General features: G+C 43.9%; 1 protein-coding gene across 1 annotated transcript; it reads right to left on the bottom strand.

Annotated features, from left to right (window-relative positions):
• Positions 1-11994: 11994 nt before the first annotated feature.
• Positions 11995-17547, bottom strand: insm1a (insulinoma-associated 1a). Its single transcript, XM_018660138.2, has one exon. It carries the CDS (start codon positions 14684-14686, stop codon positions 13310-13312), a length of 1377 nt encoding a protein of 458 aa, XP_018515654.1. The 5' UTR covers positions 14687-17547; the 3' UTR covers positions 11995-13309.
• Positions 17548-17555: the final 8 nt, after the last annotated feature.

Below are 17555 nucleotides of genomic sequence, written 5' to 3'. Positions count from 1 at the left end.
TCACTGAGAGCTGCATTATAAACTCTCCTAGAAAAGAATGAGATTGTGTTGAATTTGTAGCTTATGTGCAGATAAGTAAATCACAGCCAGTGATTTTCACCCGTTTTAGCTTAAATTGGTAAAATTACAGAGATAATGGGCACCATTTTTTCTTAATATGCTAAAATACAAACTGTAAATTAAAGAGATTTCATGTGTTAAGTGTATTTTTGAACTCTGGATTTCCCTATTTTTATGCTAAGTTAGGCAGTCTTCTTATTTTACTTTAAGAAATAATTAAATAAGCATATTTCCCCAGATTTCACCCAAACAGTCCCTGGAGATGCTGTAAAACCAAAGGTCCAGGGTGCATACTGATCCTCCTTTACTATCATGACCTTGTTAACGTCATAATGAACAAATCTTCCTCTGCAAGTGATTGTTGACATCCAGGTGTATTGATTCAGGCAGGAAGGCAGATGCTTGGCCCGTCTGTGGCTGCGTGCCTCGATAACCGCACTACACTGAGCCCTCTGTGAACGGTTTCATATTTACAAGCCAATTACCTCTCTGAGGGACGGTCGGCGTGACCGCAGGCCTCTCAAACACGTTACAGGAAGGTCAGCGCCGTTGATGGCGGCTAATTAAGCAACTATTGCTGAAGAGGCGGTCGAGTGTGAGTCACCCGGTACTCTACCCATCAGAGGAATGTCTTGTTTCTTGAATTGAAGGACATATCTGCGTCTCAAAGCCGAGGCAGTTTCCGCAAGCGTGCTTGACCCTCTTCGCGAGCACTTAAAAACCCCCCTGGTGGAATCTTCTCCTTGTTTGGGATCATTTCTTTTCACTCGTGTTGCAGGGAGTTCAGGATAATTCAAGGTTAAAGAAAACAGAAGCATCACTCCCTCCCATCGGATGATTGTCTCAACCACTGGTGCAGGATAATGACCTGTCAAAGGCCAGAAGACTTTGTGCCCTTACATCATCTTTGAGGTGAGAGACTTCTCGTCATGGTCTGCCATTGCAATAATCCCCTCGCCTGCAGCTCCATTAGGCAATGAAACAAGTTGTCCAACTGTGGGGTTGGAGGGGGTTAATCCCGGCAGCAGCTCCTCTGTAAAAGGCCTCAGCTGCCACAGTCCAAACCTTTTGAAACCTCTGTCAGTTTATGGGGACTTCAGACGACCCTTTCTCCCTGACCCTTATTGATTCAGGTCTGCACCACACCCTCTTCAACTCCCCAACCACACACACACACACACACACATGCCATCTCCAAAGAGCCCAGGCCCTCGAGCTACAACACTGGGGTGCCGTAATGTTTCAATTACTGATGCCAGTCATTGTTCAGGCGTGACAGGAGAGATCCACAGTCTGCCTCCACAATTATACATTTTAGAAAAGAAAAAAAAAAATCATTTTGTTTTTACGATAGAATTCAACCTAAACTCATCAATATTTCTGTTGCTAATGTTGAATCAATCATCAATCATGAAACAGAGACTTAAACTTTACAAAAAGGCCCATCGCGATAAAAACAAACAAACACTAAGTTGATTGTATTGAATTTCCACCGTCAGGATAATCGTGAATATCCTGTCTAGCTGTCTAGCGAACATTCAGTCCTATATTGGTTTATTTTGAATCGCCACAAGGGGGAGCTGCATCTCTTCAGTCATTCCAAAATGCTAAGCCTGTTAGTATGGCTGAAAGCTCGGCTCGTCTGTTGCTAAGGAAAACTAAATCAGATGTGTGGAAATACTTTGGATTCCAAAACAAAGAACTAACGTTACTGTCAGTTACAGAATTTTCATAAAGAAACTTATTTACTTCATGTGGGAAATTTTAACTTTACACGCAGATATTTAATTCACATGCAAATATTAACTTTAACTATTATAGGAAATGTCACATGTTCATAGTCAACATGATTCTAGAAAGCACATGCTTTTAAAATCACATGGAAATTTGCCATGTGACTGTCACTGTAATGAAAACATAGTTCTACTCATCTCTGCAGAAGGGTCAGAGGTCACGGATGGAGGTTCAGTGTTTGGTTCAGGGTGATGAAGACGAGGAGTGGGATGTTTTCTACCAACATGGGCACCTTGAATATAAAATATAAGCAAACCCTCACAAGGTCTTTAACTGTTCCTTCTCTGGTTCTTTGAGTCCCACGCAGATGTACATGACGTGAATGCCTTTGTCTCCGATCAATACTCGTCTGAGGGAGCATGCCAGGTCTCCTCACTCCTCTTGAGTTCATGTAACTGACCGGCTGCTCAGCAATCAGCGGCTCATTTCAGCGAAACTGAATCTGAAAAGCTCCGTTCCTATGGAGATCAAGGACCTGGGTTCATTCTAAAGTGAATTACTGCGGTGGACATGCAGGCATTTGGGAAAATTGTTCTGCTAATTGAAGTTCAGCTGTTGTTATTTTTAAAATAGAGACGGCACAATACAAAAAATTGTTTGTTTTTTTTAAAACAAAGCTGTTTGGATGACTCATAACATAAAAGCAGCCCTGTGTTTCAGTTCAATGCCGGTGATCATTTTGTTTGGAGTGGGTGTCAATTTTCTGAAAATGGCAGTAGTTAAAAGTCCTCATTTAGGCTTTTTATATAACTGACATAAAATGTTGTGAAAGTGCTGTGTACTGGACTTCTGTGGTGGGGTTTTGGTTGCTGTAGCAACTGAACTATTCATCCCGAAACATCCAAAACCACGATGGAGCCTGAAACTGTCCAGGAAGAAACCCAACAAGACATTTGGGTTCTCAACATTTCGGATTAGTTCGGATTATTTGAAGTGAGGTTGTATCCTCAGTTTATTACCTGCAGTAGATTTGGGTTGGTGTGCTCAGTTTCTTCTTCCTCTCTAGAAGCAGGTTTTGCTGTTTCCATTAATCGTTACACTGCCTCCAGTTGTATTTACGTTGTTGAGTGGTAGAACTCGGGACACAGGTGAAGGAACCAAACAGGCATGAAAGACAAACCAAAGAAAGAAACTTCAAAATAAAACAGGAAGTACCAGACCAAAAACTCGAGGGAAAGGGATACAAAAATCAAACCCTTAAACCAGACACACAAAATCAAACGGAAACCAAAAAACACAAGATAAATAATCATTTCAAATCCTGGGCATGTTCAACTGGGAGGAGACCACAGGGTTGATTACAAATCCTGTTTGACCTTGGAACATCGTGAGGTGAAAAATGGATGGATGTACTCACAAAGATTAACTGCTGACATCCTGAAACACCCAGACAGATGTGTGTGCACAGTTTTCCTGAAATACTCAAAAGGTAAATTCTGTGCAACGAATATATTTGAACTGCTGTCCTGGTTTGTAAAAAACTGGGTCTAATTTTTATAATTTGACCTGTGCTCATCGATGTAACTGCTGAGTTGTGGACCACAGTCCAGTGAGTCGAGGAACCCAAGAGCTTAGACGATCAGACAGGTTGGAAACAAAAGTCCAAGTCGGCCAAACGGTAAAACTCGTGACCCAAACTGTCTGTTGTAAACATCCATCACACGAAGTGAACTCACTGTAAACAAACTTTTCCTTTTGGTGATGATGGCAGGAACCAGGAAAACAACGGCTCAGTGGTGATAAACCTAAAGGTGACATTTGTGTTTGTTCTCTATTAAAATAAAACACTTCATCAGTGTCTGTAGCCCCCCCCCGCTCTGTGGCTCAGGTGTTCCTGTGTGCGGCCTTGCCGAGGTTTCTTTCAGTGATTCGTCATGCCTCGGCCCGGGCTGCTGCGCCAGCGCGTGCCAGCTCACCGAGGAGGGCCGGGCCTGCTCGCCAGACGGCCACTCGGCCCGACAGCCTGCCGCTGTCAGCCAGAGGCCCGGGAGTCACCGTCGGCCCTGGCAACCGCCCCCCCCATCCAGAGACAAGAATAGGCAGCGACCCCCGCACAACTCCTCCTTCTCTGCAGGCTTTTCATTATCTGCAGTCATCAGGAGGTTAGGGCTGAATGAGACAAGTGGAGGGGTTTGAACACACACACACACACACACACACATACACTCTGAGTGTTTAACTGAACTGACCAGTGATTAAAGTCAAGTCGTGTTGTGAAGGTCAGGGAAACCAGCAGATCAACACATCATCAGGCAGGATTGACAAACCTTCAGTCCTGAACCTGCTCAGCAGCAAACTGCACTCAGACACAGAGTTGATGCTTTGCCTCAGTGCTTCTCCTTCACAGCCCTGCAGTGCAAACAATGTGCAACACCAGCTAACATCAACGAATGACCAGCTCCCAGCACAACACACACTCCACATAAGCCCAACTAATAAATAGCTGTTGCTCGCTACCAGTGTTGTGGAGCTGTTAGCTTAGCTTCACAGCTGCTTCTTTAAATACAGTTATTTGTAGTTTACAGACGCTCATCACTCAAGCACAGTTTGCCTTTCACTGTGGTGTTCTTTTCTTTTTCACCGACATATTCAAAATGATGAACTTATTTCCTTGAGTAAAGGCCGTCCTCTCTGCCGTCTCGCTAGCTTTTGGTTTTGTTGTAACTGTAACTCATTTGAAAACGCTGGTAACTGATGAATACCTCAATTGTAAAACTAGTGCGTCACGTTGCTTTTAGCACTTCCTGTTCCCTCGTCCCAAAGTCAATGAGTATTAATTCAGATGTCTGAAATAATCTGAAATCTGTGGTTTTAACACAAGATTAAGAATCTTGTGAATTTTTGGATCAACCAAAGGTGAAAACAATTGAATCTATGTGTGATCATTGCTCAGGTTGTCGGCCTTTGTCCGTCTCCCTCAGTTCGACTGCGTCCTGTTCGCTGTTGTTTGACCAGCGCTACTGGTTCGTCAGAGAACATGCACATCTCTGCGTCGATGCTAAACAGCCATATTTGTTTCACGGCTGACTGTGAAGCGGGATTTCTCCTGAACCAGAATCGGGTTTCCAATGGCGAGAAGCTTCAGTGTGCTCATTAGAAATTCATTCTGAACAGCTTGTTATTATCTTTGGCCTCTGGATGTGTGAATAGATTTACAAGCATTAGGGCTGGGGTATTGTGTTGGGCATGTGTGGAGGAGGTCCTGGCCCCTTTGTGTTTGCCAGGGCCCTCAAATCAGCTGCCCCCCCCACCTCCAAACACACACACACACACCATCCCCCTGCCCCACCCATTACCTCAACCCTCTGAACAAAAGCTTACAGAACACACTGATGTTTTGCAGATTTTTAGGAATTACAGAACAGACGTGCGCTTTCAACCACGGCAGATGCAAAAAGCTGTTTCCATCACAGGCTCGTCTGACAGAGTGAATACATCCGCTGTGTAAACACACTCAGTATCAACCCAATTATAAATGACTTTCTACAATCACTTGTAACTGATACATTGAGTAAATACTTTCTGGTTTAGACAAAAAGACGACCACAGAGGAGCTGACGGAGGTAACCTTTTTAGAGGACTACAGAGATTTCCTTGGACTTGGTTTCTGTCCTGGCATGCAGTGTTATCTGTGGGACCTTACATATACATGTGTGTGTCTTTCTAAACTCTAAACTACGTCCAGTTAACTCAGTTTACCACAGGTGGACTCCAGTCAAGCTCCAGACACATCTCGAGGATAATTAAAGCAAACAGGATGCACCTGACCACAGTTTGGAGCCACAGCAAACAGTCTCACACAGTCTTTGTAAATGAGAGAATTCAGCTTTTGATTTTTAATGAATTTGAAAAGAAGTTACATTATCACATAGATTATTGAGAGTAGAGCGATGGATGGAAATAGGCTAAAATTTAAATCTGCGACACCAAAAGGTGAAGGGGTCTGAATACTTTTTGAATTTACACAGTGGCCAGGTAATTCAAGGGAATCAAGTTGTTGTATTATTTCATTTTTTACATTTATAATGGAAAAATGAATAAAATTCTTCATTGTCTGTGCTGCTGGGTAGAGTTAATTAGCTTTCCCACTTTGAGAGCCTCTTAAGTCAACAAGGCGATTAAGGTTTTACTTGAGCCGCTCTAATCAGAGGGGAGATGGGTATCACAGCAGCTGTATCCTGGTCTGTAAAGCCGATCAGCAGCCATCCAAAGACCCTGACCTTGGAGATGACGTCACGGGTCCAAACAGACTGGATGTACTGATATAGTCTGTTCTCTGTCTTCAGTTTACTTCTGCTGCTGCTAATGTTTCCACAGGAAGTTTTCCTGATCTACGCTGTTAGAAATCATCCACCAAGGAGGTCATCTGTTCACCTGTGTGTGTTTGTTTAATTGTCAGCAGGATTACGCAAAAACTACTAAACCGATTAGCACCAAACTTGATGAAGGGATGGTTTGGATCTGGTTAAAATCTGGGTCTTATCACTTTGATTAATGTTGTGAGGTTCCGTCAGTTTCTCAGAAAATAACGCTTGGATGTTGCTGCAATTCTTCTGCTGTGTGATAGTGTGTTGAACTGTTGAGCCTAACATTACAGGAAACAGCATTATTATAATAAAAACTAGAATGGCACTCAGTGGAGAACATACCTCCACCAAAGCCACCTCACTACACCACAACAAAAATCATGTCAGCACCCCAGACAAAGCCCATACGAGATGTACTTGACGTAGAATCTTAAAAAGTCAGCTGTAGACTGTTTAAAGGCTTTACAGCAACAACAGAAGCCATAATAAACATTGTCTGATAATGGTGGATCTTAGTCAATTTCCAGGTCACATGAACGCTGACTTTAAATCTAACAAACAAAAGAAACACCAGGATTTACCACTTTAACTTTAGCAGCCACATGTCAAGTGAACAAAGGACAGCAAACACTCTGAGCAACAACAGCTAAAGTTTAATCTGCACTTGAAACACCCTGTCCCTGTGTTTGTTGTCGGCCTTTCGCTGCTTGTTTCTCTCCACTTGTTGACTCTCGATGCCACGCTCGCCTGCCTCTGACACCAACACCTGCCGGTCTGGAAAATGCCCCCAAGGTTTGTTTGACTTACCTCGGCCTACGCAGAGAGGCAGGGAGGCCATGTTTACTCTGTCTGCTCCTGCTTTTTATTTCTTTTTCTTTTTTTTGTTTCCTCTTTGTTTGAGTGTGTTGGAGATAAGAGGAGAGGAGCAGCAGCTGAGAGAGGGTGGAGAGGAGGAGGAGGTGGAAAGATACAAGGTGATGCAAGAGAAGATTTTAAAATCTGAGGGAGCTGGTGTGATGTAACTCGCCCACCCACTCATCTCCAAACACAAAGAAAAGAAGAATTAATTTAGATAAAATGTTTTTCACTGTGTATGTCTGAATAAACTGTCTGCAAGACAAAGCAAAATAGGAGCTGAAGAATTATGTACCAGGATCATTAGGATGAATGATGGATGCATGAATGGATAGATTAATACTAGCACGGGTGGATGAATGATGGATGGGTGGATGTATATTAGCCGGGATGAATGGTTGATGAATTAATGCATGATGATTGATAATGATTTAATAGATACATGAATTATGGATGGATGGTTTGATGATTGATGGGTCATAGGTGAATGAATGATTGGTTAATTGGTTGGGTGATGATCAGTGGTTAGTTAGTTGGTTTGTTGATTGGATGGATGATTGGATGGTTGGTTGGTTGGTTGGTTGGTTTGTTGATTGGATGGATGATTGGATGGTTGGTTGGTTGGTTAGTTGGTTTGTTGATTGGATGGATGATTGGATGGTTGGTTGGTTGGTTGGTTGGTTTGTTGATTGGATGGTTGATTGGTTGGTTGGTTGGTTAATGGATGGAAGATTAGATGGATGGTTGGTTGATTATCATGGTTGGTTGGTTTATTTGATGAATGGATGGTTGGTTGACTGCATGAATGAATGGTTTGTTGTTTTCATGGTTGTTTGGTTGGTTGTTTGGATGGTTGGATGGCCTGGAAGTGATGGGGCTGATGGGATTTGTAGTCATAACACTGAGAAACATGAGCACTGATGCCACTTGAGTGAGTAAGAGTGAATTTTTGTTTGATTGTTAATGACGTTTTCATCCAAATGACAATAAAAGACAAGAATAAAAACTTTAAATTTTACTGATTATGTTGTTTATCATTTATGTGTAGGTGCAGACTCTGCAGGTAAACACACATACATTCATTTATCCACACACACACTCAGACAGGGTGTAACATTACTCCCTGTGCTGGCCTAACAGCATTAGAGAGCAGTGGATGTCTGATTAAACCAGACAAATTGAATCACATCGTGTCGCTTTCATGTCTGATAACAAGTCGTCTGACGTGAAGAAAAAAACACGAGCAGCAGCAGAAAGAAGCGAAGCCACGACAGCAGATCTGATGAGGAAACACATTAAATCTGACTGACAGCAGAGCATCTGAGACATGAGCAGGCGCGCTTAAAGGAATCATCTGTAACAGATTTACATAATTAAATAAATATCTGTTTTTCTTCTCCGTCACTGTGATGATTTAACCTATAGTCATTGGTAAAAGGCCTCTCTGCCTGGTGGAAGTGAATGTCTGAGGCAGATTTAATGACGATTCATCCAATAGTTGTTGAGATATTTCACTAAAAACCAGAAATGTGAACCTTAAAGTGGCACAAAACAAAAATCAGCAGCAAAGTTAAAGACACAAGGACACAGGTTGAAATTAGAGGCTCTTCAAAAAACAACAAGTATGTACAAGTAAAATAAATATTAATTAATATAATTCTATATTGTCTAGCAAATGATAAGTTAAGATTAAACTGGTTTCTGCCTTGTACAATAATGTTACGGCGGAAAAAGCCACATTAAATACATTATAATGAACTAACCTAATTTGAGACCTGAAACTTAAAGTGAAAAACTTTTAAAAAGTTAATAATGCTTTATTTCCATATTCACTGTAAACTGCACTGTTTTTGTCGACATTATTGTTGACTGATATTTAATTTTCTCTTTGGAGGAGAAACATCCATAAATAAAAACAGAGAAATGTAGAATTGGAGGAGTTTTTTCAGCCCTGAGTCGTGTGTGCAGTGTTGTTGTGACGACTCAGTTTAGTGAATAAATAAAACTGAAACTGTAACAGTTGAGTGGGTGGATTCGTCCTCTGGGGACCATGACTGTCTGCACAAAGGTCCATTGAGATGTTGTTGATAGAAGTGACACTGAAACATTTCATTACAGGATGTTTAGATGTTTAAGTTCTGCAGATCTGAGAGCTGCTGCTTCCTCCGCCGACCCTGCTCTCTTTATTTCTGTCTTAGAGTGTGTATGAGTGTGTGTGTGTGTGTGTGTGTGTGTGTGTGTGTGTGTGTGTGTGTGTTATCTGTGGCTGTTATCTGCAGTCTGCTCCCCAGCTGGCTTACACCTGTCAGAGCCACACAGGGAGGGAGACGCAGACTGATGGCCTGCCTTTGTGTGTGCTGAAGTGTGTGTGTGTTGAGTGAAAGTGTGTGTGCTAAAAGCAGCTAGAGACAGGGAGAAAGTGCCACAGTGTGTGTGTGTGTGTGTGTGTGTGTGTGTGTGTGTGTGTGTGTGTGTGTGTGTGTGTGTGATAGAGGGGTTAAGGTGAGGTGAGACAAAAGGTTTCAGTCCAGATGTTGTTCGTTGTTTCCTTGGATCGTGTGAAAATAAAACGACACTTTCATTTTCACGTGTCAAGATTTTTCCACCGTGAAGAGACGGAGCATGATGATGATGATAAGACAGTAGAGACTAAATGTTGGAGCATGAAAAAGAAAAAATGTGCAGTAAGAAGTCATTTTTATCAACATTTGTTCAGGCAGTAACTCTAAGTCAGAGCAGAGTATTTCTAAACTAATCTATGAATTATTTAATTAAAAAATGCTTTTAAATTATTCAGTTTTAAAGATTATTGACAAAAAAAGAGACAAGTCTTCATGTTTAACAGCAGTGGGTGGAAACACACTTTAACCAATGAGAGATCAGACGCTGCAGCTGGAGACAAATAAACTCTGAGATCTGAGATCTGATCATACGACACATCAGTAAGTGGAATAAATAAAAGTAAAAAGCCTTTTAATAATTCAGAGGCTGTTTTAAAAGGCATCCATCCTTATTGTGAATCCATTAAAACAGTTAATTTATTCAGGACAGAATGATAAAATGGAATTATTAATTGGCTCATTTAATAATCATGTAAATGCAAATGTGTTACTTCATAAACAGTTTTCAAAGTATAAAGAAAACAACTGATTTATTTTGTTCAAAGTTCAGAAACAGATGTTAACAGTGTGATGGAATTAAATATGTTCAATTATAAAAGTTAAACTGAACATTTATAATTCTACGATACGTCCGATACTAACGCAGGTTTTAACTAAATTTGACGAAAGAAAATGCAAATTAACGTGCGTTTCCATCAACTGTTGTTAGAGGAACATTAGGAGTCGGTTTGTTGAGATAAGACGACGACGAAACAGAACAAGACGCAACAAGAAAGAGCAGCGACCGAAAACAGAGAAAACATGATGGAAATACGACGTTTATGTTTCGTGTTTTCATTTAGAGAATTCAGACACAAATTTTTCCACCTCAGTCAAACAAAAACTTTTAAACATTTGTCTGTGATGACGTCTTTTGCCTTTTGCTGAAACCGCCTGTCCTTAAGGGTTGTAGGAGGGTTGGAGCTAATCCCAGCTGACACTGGGCGAGAGGTGGGTAAACCCTGGACAGGTCACCTCCAAATCCATACTGGAAAGGTGTAAGAGGAGGAGGAGGAGGCGGACTGTCGGATAACCTTCTAGGTCCGGGCCAGAGACAGTCCAGTCGACTCTGAGTCAAAGGAGGCTGACACGAGTTTAGGAGGACACAGAGAAGACAAAGACAGACTGACTCTGACCTTTATACAATCAAACTCTGCTCCTTCATCTTAGAAAACAACCTTACGTCACCTGCGTCAGGCTGAGTCTTACATCTGGTCTTTCAAGCCTCGCCCAGCAAAATGTTATCTATACCTTTATCGCCTAGTTTCCCCACTCACATCCACACAGGTAAACAGGATCTACTACAGGATCTCTAAAGCTGTCCGACCATTAGACAAGAAGTTTGGATGGAGTTTTAGTGACAACAACAGCAGTTTACTTGTTTAATAAAAGCTTTGTTACTGTGGCTGCTCTCTGTAGAGCGTCCAATGAGTCGATCACACACACATCATGGCTGCATGGAGCACAGTGTCCTACACTACTGATGAAACTAAGGTTGAAGTGTTTGGTATCTTGCGGGATAATTTCAGGGTGATGCAGCAGAACAGTGAGGATAAACAATGTGTGACAGAATGACTTCTGACAAAGAAAATCCACCTTTTAGAATTAGAGCTCAGACCTGAACCCGACAGAGCTGCTGAGGACCGAGCTCAGAGACAAACTGAGAACATGTCTCCCTCCCACCAAACTCTTTCCTGAATGAAGCTGACGCCTTAAATCTGCTGAAGAACTCTGACTGTGTGTGAGAGCTGACAGCTGTACATCAGAGTTATAGAGAGAAAGAGTTGGAGGAGGAGGAGGAGGAACTACAGGAATGTCTTTCAGATGCAGAAATGTTTTGTGTGTGTTGACCTGCAGCTGACCTCTGACCTCTGCTATACACAGTGCACACGCTCCCTGTTACTTTGTGTAGAGGTCAAACTCTCCTCTCTGCACGTTTGACCTTTTAAACCATAATCTACCTCCTGTATGTCCTCTGAAAAAGGAAATACTCGAGTGCATGTACCTCAGAGTAAATGTACTTAGTTACATTCCACCACTGGCAACACGTATTAGACCAAGTATCTTATACTTTTGACTGTTTTTAGCCTGAAAACGTCATTAAATAAACATTAATTAAGGTGTTTCATTGTCTTCAAACAGCATTTCTGAAGCTAGAGAAAATCTGAGAGGAGTTTTTTGGCCTCATTGTTTCTAAAAACAGGATTTAGGTCATGTTTTCTGTCACAAAAGCTGTAAATTAATCACCTCTGTAAACATATTTTTATCTGTTTGTGTCGTCTGCTTGTTAAAAAAAAAAAAGAAGGAAAACAAACCTGTTTCTCAGTTTGGTTTTTATTATTTTTTGGACATTTAGCAAAATACTGCAGAAACATCCAAAGCAGTATAAGAGCTATGGGTAACAAAGAAACCATAACGAAAAATTCAATATAAATAAAATCATGATTGCATTCAGTTATTATTCAAGAGCGGCTGATAGAAGTCGTTGATTGCTATAATGTCACTTGAACGCACCGTCCTCACACCATTTTAATATAAGTTAAAGAAAAATAAAAACAATTTGGCTACATCATGAAAAGACACAGCAACAGATCACAGGTTTGACCACACACAGCAATAATTTACACAAATAATTTAATAAATACATAAATAAATAGAAAAAAATGAGTTAGATATACTGTATAGTGGTAATACAGAAGGCTTTGTAGAAAATAACTGTATCATACCCAGCCAGTGATAAATAAGTCATCAAAAAACAATCAGATCAGTTGAGTTTAAGGCAGTTTTACAGCAGGAGTTTCTAATCCAAAGGCATTACCGGCTACACTAGTTTTAACTCTTTTTTGTTTTTAGGCAACAGCTACTGATCCACAGATCCACAAGCTATGTTAAAGCTAATCAGAGTGATGAGATAAGGTCTGTTCAGGCCTGTGAATTCTGGTCTTTAACGGCTACAGGTCGCCCCCTCTCTTAGGTCTAGAAGCTAATAGCACTTGTGCAGAGATGCTAGAAAAATAAATTAACAGTCTAACGCTTTTTAAGTGTCTGAAACATGATGTCGAAGATCCTTTAAGGGAGGGAGGGATTCAAACACACACACACGCACACACACAGAACCTGCTGAAGTGTCCTCAAGCAAGGCACTGAATCCCTGCCTGCTGCAGGTGAGCGGCTGACCTCTGACCTTTATAATGAGACATCATTATTACATTTTTTTTTTTTTTGACATTTTCTGTTTGCTGCAGGAGTTACACTGCAAAAATAACTCACACCAAACAACATTATTTCACTGGATTCTTCTGTAATTTGTGCTTTTGTCTTTTAAATTAACATCAATAATAAAACAAAAGCTGCAGCAGTGTTGAGTGAAATGAAACTTCAGTCTGTTAAAATGCTTAAAATAGAAAACAGTTTGAGAACATGATGATTTTGTTACAAATAGTTGCATTAAAAACACTGAAGTCGACCAGAATTACTCTCCCTCACCACTGCCACATGTTTTCACTTGATTTTAGGAGCTCTGCTCTGTCAGCGTGATATTTTTTGCAGTGTAACCCTGACATCCTCTCAGGAACAAGGCTGGACTCGGTGGTCTTGTTTTCTGATAGTGTGAAAGTCGCCTAAAGTCCCGGATCAGCAGGCGGGGCGCAGCGGCATCTGCAGCAGGATCACCTGCCGGTTCTCGGACGGATGGCATTTGTTGATGTGTCTGGTGAGTCCCGGGGAGCTGTAGAAGATGGCGGGGCAGTACTTGCACGAGTAGACCTGTGAGGAGTGCAGCAGGCGGATGTGCCGCTCCTGGCTGCCTCTGTTGGTAAAGTTCTCCCCGCAGACCGGGCACAGGTGGCAGGTGGACGAGCTCAGGTTGAGCGGCGCCGCGCTCTGCTCGCAGGCCGACGCGTCCTCCTCCTCCGCCGGCTTCGGGGAGCCGTGCTGCGACGCCAGGTGTTTCCGCAGGTACGCTTGGCGCTTAAACTTTTTCCCACAGTGATTACAATCGTAGAGCCCTTCCTCTGAGCCGGACTCGGACGGTCCGGGGCTGGGTGTGTCCCTGTCACTAGAATCCTTCGCTTCATCCGGCGCCGTTTTACCGGACGCGGTCGCCTTGTCGCTCTCCGCAGTTTGCGCCCCGGTGGCACCGCTCTGTTGCTTCGGTTTGTGCCACCGCCGGTGCGAGGCGAGGTTGGCCGGGCAGCTGAACACCTTGTCGCACTCGGGACACCTGTACTCGACCCGGACTATCCTGGAGCACTTGTGCTGCGCCAGAGCGAACGGGTCTGCGTACGCCTCCCGGCACAGCTGGCAGACGAACTCGCCCAGCGGGTTGTTGTCTCCTCCGGTGGACTGGGGTCTGGGAGGCTTCTGGTCCACCGGCGCCTCTTTAATCTTGAGCCCGAGGACCGGGGATGTGGTGACATCATCCTCAAAGTGCAGTTTCCGGATAGCTTTGGTTTTCTTGGACGGCGGTTTGCCTTTGCGCTCGGTGTCACCGGACGGCCGTTTGGCGGCGGTGGGGTGCGTCCCGGTGGATGTGGCGCTGGTGTCGGTGCGGCTGCTGTTGCTGGAGCCGATTTTCAGGTCCACGGGGGCGAAGAGGTGATCCAAAGCGGTGAGCGCTGCTGGTGTGGGGAACGACTCCGCGGAAACTGGCGATCCGAGGTTGAAGCGTCTCTCGAAGTAGGAGCGGTCGTGGTCCTGGCTGACGGGGCGGGTGGGGCTGTAGAGCGCCTGGTACACCGCCTCCGGGTTCCCAAATTGAACCGGTTTAGCGTCCTGCTCCGGGGCTGTGGCCGCCGCCCCGCAGGTGGGCGTCGGCGTCTGAGCGCGCACCGGGACGGAGGCGAGAGGCGCGGAGGAGGAGGAGGAGGTGGAGGAGGTGGAGGGGGAGGACGGCGGCGGCAGCGGCGCAGCTTCAGCCGCTGTTTGCTCCGCGTCCTCCTCGTCTGACCGAACCCGGTAGGACACCGGGTTGGTTTTCTTGTTCCTTTTCACCAGAAATCCTCTCGGCATGTTCGCGCTGGACGGAGAGCTGAAGGCACTTTGGACGCTGCTGCTGCTGCGGGGAGAACAAATCCACTTTCAGCCGCTCGCGGACAGAAACATCTGATGCGTCCTGTTTTTTGTTGTTTGTTTCCTCCTGCTATTGATCCTCTGTTCTCCTCCCGAGGTGCTTTCACCACAACATAGCTGCACTCTTTTTAAGGCGACATGATGACATTGTTCCCGTGCCCCCTTGTTGCCTCATCCCCGACCAATCAGAAGGAGCCGTGGGCCCCTGTGGATTTGGGGAGTGGGTGTGGGAGGATGGAGAGGCTGGTGGAGGGGAGGGAGGGGGAGGTGGAGAGGAGGGGGGTGGATTTGCAGATTGCAAAGCAGATGTACCTGAGGGTTTTATTGTATTTCACCCCCCCTCTACACACACACACACACACACACACACACACACTCTCTCTCTCTCTCCTCCCCCCTCCTCCTCCTCGTCTCGACCCGGGCACACGCCAGGAGCCTCCTGCTTTTACGGTCTGATGAGTTTGTATAGAAATCTACACGTGCCTCGGCTTTATGTGTCTCCTTTGGGTGGTGGAGGTGGTGGTGGTGGTGGTGGGGGCTCTGATTTGTCCAGAAAGGAGAGGAGACATCCGTCCAAGAAGAGGTGTCCGGAAAAAACAAGAGGAAGGAAAAGTGGAGAAGAGCAAAGTGAAACTGAAGCAGCTCGAGAGGAGAATGTAAAAACCAGGATCAGACATGAAACTAAAGTGAAAACGAACACGGATTTAAATCAGATTTTCCTGGAGAAACAGCCGGAACAGCTTCTCCAAACCTGCTTCAATCTCTTTAATCGTCTGTTTCAGGGCCTTGGATTCAGATTTTTATAAATAAAGACAAAGACTTTACAGGAAAACCGAACAAAAACCAGACTCGTGCAGCGGTTTTACGCGCCGGACAATGAGCTCAAATTCGACCACAAACATAAAAAATAAGCAAATAAGACAACCATGGTTTCTAACCACCGTGGCCGAGCAGCATGTGCGCTGGCGTGACAGTTAACTCCGGACGTATGAATCCGTCATTTTGCGCATACATAATTAATAACGAGAGGAGGGTTTCCTGCTTTGCATCACAATGGCAGCGCTTGTGCAAGCTGTAGACCCGCCGTGATTGAAAAGGAAATTGCAGAGTTGAAAAAAAGAAGGGAGTGTGGTGGTAGCGGGGCCCCCAGAAGCAATCTGGCCCCCAGATACCGCCGGCGCGTGCTGTGCGTAATCAGTGCGCTCTTTCTGTGTCTCCAAATGGGGCAAACCGAGATTATCTGCGGGTTAAAAAACATCAAACCCCAATTCCCGTACGTCACATCTGACCCGGGTCAGTCGGATACGAGGGCCTGGTGTCCACCGCGAGGGATGACGGGATGTGACAGGGGTCGGTGATGAGAGCTTTGGTTTTGGTCTCAGGAGCGTTGGTGTGTCCAGACTGAGAGCTGATATATGATCAATAACCAATCAGATGCTTTAAAGATTTGATTTAGTCTGAACTAAAAACAGCTTTGTCTCCATCTTACCAGCGTCTCTGTGTCCATCAGTAAAAATCCAGAGTGAACCAGCTGGTATGGCGCTGCTTCCTCCTCCTCTCTGGTTTTTCAGGATACAAACTCTCATTTAGTTCATTAAGTTGATCTGTTTTGGAAACAGGTTGAAATAAAATCAACGTTCTGACAAATTCTGTCAGATGTTTTTCAGAAATCACGACTTTACGACTCAGAAACGCAGAAAAACACTTTGTGAAAGATGGAGATTTGCCTTGTTTTCAAACAGAAGCTGGAGAATGTGAAATCTGATGTAGCTCCAACATGAGAGAAGAAATCCATCTGTAAACCACCAGAACGTCCTTGTGTAAAATTTAAAGTGCGTACATTAATAACTTTGTTTAAACTCTACGAACGGTCTATTTACCACCAGGGACACTCGACAAAGCAGCTGTATTAGAACACAATAACAAGGTTACTGGAAGTTTGAACCTGATTAAATCAGTGTATAAAGTGTTGAGCAGCACAGGAACAGTGTGTAACCCTGGACGAACCAGAGAAATGTTCCAGGAGATTAAAAAGTCTCTCAAACTGAAATCTTTGACTTTACATCTCGACACCAGCAGCGTGTTTTCTCAGCCTGAGGGTTGTTTGCAGGACATATGTCGATGGTGTGTGTGTGTGTGTGCGGTTATTTTCCTGACAGACTTCAGTTCAGCCTCATTAGCATACAGCTGTAGAGTGACACCCTCCTCCCCCCTCCTTCCCCCTCCTCCTCCTCCCTCCTCCTCCAAAAAGCCACACATCCACTTTCATCTCCGGCCGCTATACGGGCCGTGTGATTGGTCACGCTGCTGCAGAGTCACCGAGGGCAGAGGTCAGACTCAGTTACAGTTGGCACATCATGGAGGAAACAGAAAATCTTGTTTGTTTACTTGTTTTAAAAATATTTAATGTGCTTCATATTTAAAGGATAACTGGTGTTTTTGAACCTGGGCTTCAGAGCTTTTTATTAAAGAGGAAGATCCTTTCAGTTTAACCAGAAACATCTCTATATATCTCTACCAGACTCCATTGATAAAAACAGGGATTTAACCAGGAGCTGCTGGAATACCACTGCCTCCATCTGTTAGTGTGTCTGTGTTACTGTGTGGTACTTTTCTTCATGTAAAGTATCTGATTACTTCTTCCACCACTGAAAGTCACACAGTAACACAGACACACTAACAGATGGAGGCAGTGGTATTCTGTATTCTGCTTTGTAAAATTCCTGTTTTTCTCAATGGAGTCTAGTACTGATATATAGTGATGTTTCTGGTTAAACCTACTCTCAAAACTTCTCAGTTGGAATGTGTG

Source organism: Lates calcarifer, linkage group LG7_1 (assembly GCF_001640805.2).
Source record: "Lates calcarifer isolate ASB-BC8 linkage group LG7_1, TLL_Latcal_v3, whole genome shotgun sequence".
NCBI lineage: Eukaryota > Metazoa > Chordata > Actinopteri > Centropomidae > Lates > Lates calcarifer.
This window is presented reverse-complemented; position numbering and strand designations above follow the sequence as displayed.